Genomic DNA, 8,993 nt, shown 5'->3' with positions numbered 1-8,993 from the left:
TTTTAAAATGTATATACTCTCATATGGCATTGTACAGAGAACGTTTGTTCCTGATTTTGTAGTACTGTCTAGTGCTCTTCCCCTTCCCTGTTTTGCCAGGAGGAGGATGATTTGCATGTTAAATTAAAACAGTGGAGAACTTAGAAGTCTGCCCCCTTCCCCAAAATCCAGATTCCTCCAAGACATGTGTGTCAGGAGTCATGCAACTGTTTCTTAGTAGTAGAACAATACAGGATGAAATGAAAGGAGCATCAATAATCCACATTGCTGACCACTCACCCAGTTTGCAGGGACCCTCTTGAATCCCCTCACCATTGTGAATTGTAATGTGTGAAGCTTAGCCACTTCCCTCTTCACTTTCAGTTCCAGTGTTGGTTCTGATTTCAATACTAATCCATGGAAAAAACACTCTTTACTGTGTCTATTTACTCTTCCTCCCCAATTCAGTCTCTGAGAGGAGCTATTCTCTTATTGGCCCATTACTCATGGAACACTTACCTCTGGCCTTTTGGCTGTGCAGTGGGGCTGAAGTGTGGTCTCACATTTCTGGTTACATGTAAGGAGGCAGCCCAGTCTTCCCTTGCAGCTAGTCTGAACGGGCCTCTGTTTCCTGGTTCTTGTAACTCCACCCCTCTTAAAGGCACAGATCTCATAACACTCAGTAGTCCCAATACTATAGAGCTGATATTCTCCCATGCCATACTCTCCCCCAACCTCTTGTTTTTAAAAAGAAGCTTGTTTAGAAAAAAAGTTTTTAAAAGTCCTCCTTATCAGGTAGGGCAGAAGCAGAGAGGGGGAAGTGGGCTGGAGCCAGAAACAGATCCTGCTTGTACTTTTCCTCTGTATATCGATACATCAAAATGAGTATTAGAGAAGCAGCATGGAATGAAGCAAAGGGGAAGGCATGGACAGCAGTGCGAGGAATGGGAAGAGTAGAGCTAGGCAGGCTGGCCATGGACAGGGGAAAGTGGTCCAAGGCAAAGCTGTACTCACTGGCAAATCTCCCTGCTTTGGCAGTGAAGCAAAGTCAAATCTTGTGCTACATGTGGTCTCGCTTGCCAGAATCTATATTCCACCTAGTCATAATAGTTACCAAACTGTTTCTAACTTTTAAAGGGCTAATATGGTTCTAGACTGTGCAGCTTTTGCTGTGCTCCTTTGTAATTTAGACTCACTAGCACTAAGGTTTTGTCTGCAAACTTAATTTTAGCCATTTCTGTCAGTAAGAACATGACAGACGCCCTGCTGTACCAGGCGAAATTCCTATGTTGGCATTCTGTTTTCAGTCACCAACTATTGGTACATGGTATGCCTACAATAGCTTTTCCTTGCTTCTATCCTTTGAGCATGGAGGCTTCATTGAGCCATGATGGCTTGTAGTGGTAAATCTTTCATTAATTTGTTTAGTCCCCATTTAAAACAAGGCTTGCTTTACATATTCAGTTTTACTGCTGCCACAGCTATAACAATTAGAGATAGTCAGATGCGATATTCAAGTGGCAGCCCATGGTGGGATGGGAGGGAGGGCATGTATACTTGCACAGAAACCTACTCAATTAACCATTGTTACAGATAAATGCAACACCATTCTTCATCTTCATGGGTCCTCTGTGCATCCTACATTGGTAGAGTAGCAAGCTTCTCTTCTGTGGAAGTAAACACGTGGCTGTTGTTTTAATATTCCCTGCTGGACTGCCTTCCCAATTGCTGCTTCCTTTCTGGAGTCAACATCCACCACGTAGTGCCTGATGAACATCAACAGAACATCCCTAATATGTGGTGGCCATACTTCTAAGGAGTTACTAACCAGCCTGTTAGGCTGAGAGTGGCCACATTCACCTAAACTGCTGTCAAGAGGATATGACTGGTGGGAAGGTGTAAGACTGGTCCTTGGCGACTATGGCTCTGGGCCTGTCAGACGGAATCTTTGCCACTATTCTGTTCAGCAGAGTGACTAGGTCAAAGATATAAAGGAACAGACTACTCCAGTGAAACTGGAACATGTCCTCCAGAGATTTCCTCCCACCTCCTGCCCTTGAGCAGTAGGCGTCATACTTCCTGTTCCATCCAGAAGCAAACATATCTATTTCTAGGAGGCCCCCACTGCTGAAATAGAACTGTTAGAATGGATTTAGGCTCCAGTCCCAAGGTGGAAGGGCTGTGTGGGTCAACACATCAGCCAATACATTGCTGTCCCCCAGAATGTGAATGGCTGACAGGGACAAGTTGTGCTGGACTGCCTATGCCCAGATTCAGGATGCCTGTTTGCTGACCCAGGTTGAATAAATACAACTTTGCTTGGTAACATAGTATCCTACTGTGGTGTTGACAGTCCCTACAAGAATATTTCTCCCAGACAGCCTCCCTGTGAAATATACAAGGGCAATCATATAGCTGTTAGCTCCAGTATTCGGCATGCCTTTCCTACATCTGACCACGCACCTTGAGCTTGCAAGCCCTCCATGTGAGCTGCCCATTCCCACAAAGTTGCATCAATAGCCATGTATGCATTGAAGTGGTCTGGGAGAAAAGCCCCTCCTTGTAATAAGTTATCTTGAGTGTGCCCACCAGTCCAACAACCTGATGACTGGAGACTGACACGACTTTTCTGGCAGGACCATCTCCAATGGGATCATGGTTCCACACAAATCAGTTTTGTTGCCGTCTCTTAAAGAGCTGGTGTGTAATACAACTAATGTTGTGGAGGCCATTAGGCCCAACGGCTTTTGGTTGTCCAGAATACTTTGAAATCTATTGATTATAAATCCCTGCACCATCTTCTTGATGGCCAGTGCCCTGAAGAGATATGCCCTAGCCAACCTAGAATCTAATTGGGCCCCAATTATTGCCATATTCTGAGATGGCATCAGAGTTCTCATAATAGATTAGGAAACCCAAACCCTCCAAAGTGGAGAGGGTCAGACCAACTTAAGGTCGAGATTACAGGGGCATGGGTATATCATTTGTTTTTTCATCCTCTGGCATCTTAAATGTGTTAACTGAAACTGTTTTAATGACTAATTTGATTGTAGCTTTTTAAATATAAGACTGGAATGCCATCACTGGGTTCTGCTCTTGCCAAGTGGAAACCATAGCGATTTCCACAAAGGTTTCCTGCCCCAGAATCAATGCTGGTGAGAAACAGGGATTTTCCTGCTTCCTCACAAAACTGTGGTGCATTCATGGAACACCTGGGGTTTCCCTGGTTCTCCAGTCTTTCTTAAGCTGCTTTGCCGCAAAGTTTTGGCAAAGATCGCATTAAAGCCAGGATGGGAAAGTTTGGGTTTTCCTGTCCACACGGCACCTATCTTTGCAACAGCTATTTCCTCCCTCTACTAATGGAGGCATTTTTGCTTTTGGTTTGTTTTATTTGAATATTGGTTTGAATATTACATGTTAGTATATGTAACTGGTTCTCTGAACTCCCAGATTTCATTATTGGAAATAAAATAAAATCTGTAAGCAGTTCAGTTGAAGACAGATATTAGGGGAAAGATGTATCTCCACAATGGAAAGAGCTACAGATTTTTTTAAAATCAAATTGGGAATAACTGTAGACATTTCTATGTGTAGATATAATACTCCACTGAAAAGTCCCAGTGGCCAAGTGAAAGGGATGGCTACTACCAGAAGATTGTACAGAGAAGTTGCAGGGTGGAACCCCTCTGTACTGTATCAGCAGATACGGGAACACACACAAGCTTATCTGTGTGGGAACCATGCATTAAATTATCAGCTCAGCCCCTGGGCTGGAGCCTGCAAGTGCCAAAAGCTGGGAACATGTTGCTAAGCTGCTCTATTTTGGGTCATAGTCTCTCCCATCCCCTTTTGAGAATGGGAGCAGCTCCTGTGCATACTAATCTACGCCAAGAAAGAATATCTGGCCATTTCTAGCACAAAGGCCAGAGTGATGAGGACATGTAGCAAGCAGCATGGAGAAGGGCAATGTGACCCCATCCCTGCCCACCTCCATCCTGGCCAATGCTGCTTCCACAGTAGGGGTGTTGTTTTTGTTCCCACGTAGAAGCAGCCACAGTGGGCTTTATTATTGTATCATTAATGTTATGAGTGCTTAAAGTCTCTGATTTGCCAAGCCTGTAGAATTTATCAAAAAACTTTGTGTTGGATTCCACTCTATCCAGGCGCTCAGTATTCCTTCCAAGCTGGCAGATGATCTTTGCCAGCTTGTCAGTAGATCCCTTGTAGCTGTCTGTGTGGAGTTCACTGGCCAGATTGGGGGTTAGTCCTTTAATCCGGGGAGAGGATATAAGCCAGCAGCTCCTTTAACACAGAAGTGAGAAGCAGCAAAAGGAAAGCTGCCTCCAGATACTCAGATTAAAGTAGTGTGGATCTTTGGTCAAACTGGATTCCAACACAGATCTAGCATACGTGTTTCTCCCTGATCACACATGGTTAGAAGCCTGGTCCTCTGCTCAGTTCTGGCCTGTTCTCCAACTAGGGTGGCCCAGATGCAAAGATGATATGATAGTGTTTAACATACAGACAAATTCAGTTAGTCACTTTTACAAGTTTCTTTATGAAATTAAATGCAGTCCCCTCCCATGGGGGGGAAGATAGTGCAAGAACGAATCTGTACATGCTTCTGGATTCAGGTGACTGGTCTTGGGCCAACTATAGTTGGCACTGCATCGCTTTCCTTCAGACGGCTGAGTGCTCACTTCTCTGCAGTAGTTTCATACAAGAGTAAGTTGGGGTTTGCCTTCCAACTTCACAGTACCAGGAATCCCCAAATTATGGGATCCAGTCAGTTATGGCTTCTAACTATCTCACTATTATAAGGCAAATCTTTTTTCCTTATCTAGTCAAGGATTAAATGAGCATTTTTGCTCATGATTTTGACGTACAGGCGCTTAACCCACAAAAACAGAGCTGTGTTCCTCTCTTCCTTGTAGCACCCTTGCCTCCTCTGCAGATGTCTGCACGGGTGGCACAGCATCCAGTAATACTGATATTTATAAGTGTCTGGTATCTCTGAAATTTATCTTTAGACACTTCTGTGTGGCATATCTTTAAGTGTATAGGCTTACAAATGTTGGTCTTTTGTCAGGAAAAAAAAATAAACAAGCATCAAGTTAACATCTGACAAGACAGATTACAAACTTGTACAAAATACAGTTATCTGCACTTTTACCATAAATAAACGTTAAAAACATTGAGAAATGCTCATTGGCCAGAAACTATGGCAAAGTGTTGGAAGAGAGTAAAAGTAATCCAAAGTTAATTTAGGCACATTTCCCCCTAACGCCGCCCCTCTCCCCCCATATATTAACTCAACTAGATTGCAAAAGTCTCTGTTAGTCATGCTTCGGGGTTTGTGTTTGATGTTCTGGCTCATAAGTAGTTTTGTCTTCAGCTAAGGATGGTTAAGGGTGGTTTCCTATGAATGGTGTCTGAGTGCCAACCAGGGATGTTCTGTTCTTCAAGATTTCTGCGAACCCAGTGGGGCTGGCAGAAGGGAGAGGTGAATTGCTTGGCCCAGCAAAGTGCATAAACAGCAGCAATATTGGCCAGGTGTTCTGAGCAAACATTGAGCAGGCAACAGGGATTGCTCACTTGCTCACCATTTCCACCTGGCTGAAACTGAAAGCAAACACCATTCCTTCGAGCAGGCACAGCCCAAGATGAATCTGACAACCAAGAAAGATTTTTAAAAAGAAAGGGGAAGGAGGTTCTGGACTCTTGCTTTTTCTTTTGGGTGTTCAAAAGGAAGTGCAGACTTGAATGACTTATTTTCAAGAAAAAAGAGAGCATGAGACACACACACACACACACTCAAATGGAAAACGGTCCATGTCATCCTCCGCACTTGAGCCCATTCAGTCTGGTAGAGAAATAAGGGGAAGAAAGGGTCAGTGCTATCCCTCTGAAAGCCAGGAGGGAGAGCTAGTGCTTAGTTTTCCAGGGCTCGATGCATAAAGTGCTTTCTCAGAAGGTCTTCAGGCACAGGACACAAGCTGCTTCCGATTATTTTCGAAATGGTGCCAGCCTGCTGATGTTCTGCCAGAAGTTTGAAGGCTTGCGCTTGGGCTCTGCCAGCATGAAAACTTGCTGCTGGGGGAGGTTTGTAGGCAAAGTAGGGTGCTTCTGCCGCATCAGGAAGTCATAGTACGTCCTGGTGACCACTGTTAAAACAATGAAGTGAGCACACTGTGACACTTATAGGCATTTCCCCCACACTTGTTGGTGAAACTGATGCTCAACAGGACTGTTACTATCTTGCCTCTTAAAATCTAACCCCACAAAGACTTTTAAAAAACAACTATTTCAGACTACGTTGGTCAATCTGGATAAAATGTACTAAGAAATGTAGTCTTCGGTTTGTTCATATTGCTTTTAACAATGTATACTGGATTGCTTTGGCAGTGATGATCAGCTGGGAAAACTACTCATGTCAATCCAACATAGCCATTCATTAATCAGGATGGATTAGTATTCGTCACATCATGAAATGGATAGTTTCAGGGTGGTAGCTAATCTGTAGTAGAAGAGTAGGATTCAAATCAGTAGCACCTTATAGAACAACATTTCCAGGGTAGAAGCTTTCAAGAGACACAGCTCTCTTGGTCAGATAGCAAGGGATAAAGAGAGCTTTGATGCTTGAAAACGTCTATCCTGGAAATCTTGTTGGTCTTTGAAGTGCCACTGGACTCAAATCTTGATCATAAAATGGACTTACTATGGAGTTGGAGACGACATTACTGAGGATATTGTAAGTCAATGGTTTCCACTATTATGAGGCTGGAACAATATTTAACAGAATCTAACCCAGCCCATATTTTAAGAATATTAATTTATTTTATTTTGTTATGTTCTACAGAGGCATAGGCTAGCATAGTCCCTGTGGCTGTTGATTCCACCCAGCAGCAACAGGCTTTCTAAATGGGAGATTTTCCTGCATGTTCCTGCATGTTCCCTGCCCCATTCCCCTGGCAGCTGCCATCCTCCCATTACTGTGCAACTTGGACTTTTCTAGGGTGTTTTTAAAAAGACATTGACAATTGAATATTTTTATACTGTTTTAACAATTTGTGTATCAGGTTTCAAAGCTCTGATTTAGGTGAGTCTTTAGGGGTTTTTTTTTTACCATGCAGAGATATCCATAATACATTCCCCCTGATATTGGCACAACAACTGGGGTGAAAATTAAAATTAAATCTGATAGACAGGTTGTCATAGCAGTATAATGATATATTTTTTTTAAGTCCTGGAGGGAAAGGAGGGAAGACTGCTATATAGAAAGGGGATGGGAAAATGGCTACCATGTAAGTGGGACCAGAAAAATCCAAATTTTCTTACTTCCCAGCATCACTAATCCTGAGGCAAATAATTTATGCTATTCACTTCTGATAAAACAAAAAAGTATGCATAGTTCAGAAAATAACATGCTCTAGAGATCATCTACAGCTCTAGACATATCACAGACCAGCACTGCAGTAACAGAGCCCGGAGTATTTGTTTTAGAACATTGTTTCTGTCCTTACATTTCCACCACGACAAAATGTTTCTGTTCATCCAAGCTTTCAATTAATGGCTTGATTTTTAAATACTATTTTAGGGTGGAAACTGATGTCAGTGGTCCGTTTTAATGGTCTGAGTTTTTAAATGCTGAAGGGCAAGAGCAAAACATGGGGAGCGTAGCAGCAATTGCTGGATCTGGTCCCTTGTCCTTGCACAGCACTGCTGTACACATGACCTCCCTGTTGACTAAATCCATAAGGAGGCACAGGGGCATGAGCATCCTGGCCATGTCCCCCCTCCCCCCCCCCACACACACAATTCAGTGTAATCTGAGTTATCTGCAGGATTCAAATATATGGCAAGAGAGTCCCAGGCCTGGGGATGTGGCTTTCTGAATGTTGCCAATCATTTGTGTGTGGCGTGTGTGTGTGTGGGGAGGGGGGGGATGCACAGTCACTTTCTTCATGAATAAGTGCCATGCGCATGAGCTGAAGATCACAGGGAAGGAGGGGACAGCATGCTCATGTCCACTCTCCCTCCCCTGTGTGTTCAGTAAATTCATGGAGTTGTGTGTGGAAGGCTAACTGGGGAACACAATAGCACTTGTATTGGAGAGCTGACTGTAATACAGCATGTTCCTCTGCCATAAAGCACAGCCAGCGGCTCTGCTCTGTTTACCTAGGCTAGGTCTGCAGCTCCCTCTAGGGCCACAGAGGCCTGTTTGTGCCTTTACAACAAGCTACACAAGTTTGGCCTGTGGCCAAGGAACCTGATTATTCTCAGCATTCTTATTTTCCCATGTTGCTGTGCTACGAATGCAGGGGGGGCAGGGAGAATGTGAAAAATAAAGAGGAAAGCTATCCTAGTTACCTTTTGGTTTTCCGGTCTGGTTCTGTTTGCTGGCGTTAAGCATAGCTTGTTTCTTCTGAACCTCAGTGATGGAAAAACCTTGAGGATGAAAGAGAATTCATTAACTAACTCTTAGCTACACTTTCTCCTCATATGGGGGTGGGGTGGAATCAAGCGGAAAATCCCAATTACTCCAGCTGACTGAGTGTATGCATATTTCCTCAGAATTAAGTGTATGGGAATGACTTTCAAATAAGCATGCAGAGGACTGCAGTAAATGTGGTTTTGAGATCTCAGCTAGCAAGGTGGGGGGAGGAGATATAGGTATGGCTGGATAATTTCCACCAAGGAAGGATGAGTGATTTTTGACATACACACCCCATGGCAGACTCCTTGTGCTTGTTGTGGGGGTTCTCTGTTCAACAAGAGTAGCACTTTAGACATTCTGGACTGCAGTGAGAGGGGGAAAGGGGGAAGCGATGCCACAGGTAGAAATTCCTTCTGCCTGAGGAAACCAATTTGATTCTACACCCCTTTCTCACGGCGCGACACTTTCCTGGCTCTAGGTCTGTGGCTCAGGGGTCAGAGAGGTGTGGCTTGGGGTAAGTTGGAAAGGTGAGGAGAGGGGGAGGATGGGGAGAAGTGACTGGGGATGGCAGGAGGGT

The 8,993-nt window shown here is 44.0% G+C and overlaps 1 protein-coding gene across 1 annotated transcript in view; it reads right to left on the bottom strand.

Annotated features, from left to right (window-relative positions):
* Positions 1–4,517: 4,517 nt before the first annotated feature.
* Positions 4,518–8,993, bottom strand: part of LOC125437562 — a 178,156-nt gene continuing 173,680 nt past the window's right edge. The window contains 3 exon segments of the mRNA XM_048505244.1: positions 4,518–6,043; positions 6,046–6,143; positions 8,350–8,427. Coding sequence (XP_048361201.1) covers positions 5,912–6,043; positions 6,046–6,143; positions 8,350–8,427 — 308 coding nt within the window. The 3' untranslated portion in view covers positions 4,518–5,911.

Source organism: Sphaerodactylus townsendi, linkage group LG08 (assembly GCF_021028975.2).
Source record: "Sphaerodactylus townsendi isolate TG3544 linkage group LG08, MPM_Stown_v2.3, whole genome shotgun sequence".
Lineage (NCBI taxonomy): Eukaryota > Metazoa > Chordata > Lepidosauria > Squamata > Sphaerodactylidae > Sphaerodactylus > Sphaerodactylus townsendi.
The sequence above is the reverse complement of the archived record's forward strand: the minus strand, read 5'-3'. Positions and strand labels throughout refer to the sequence as shown.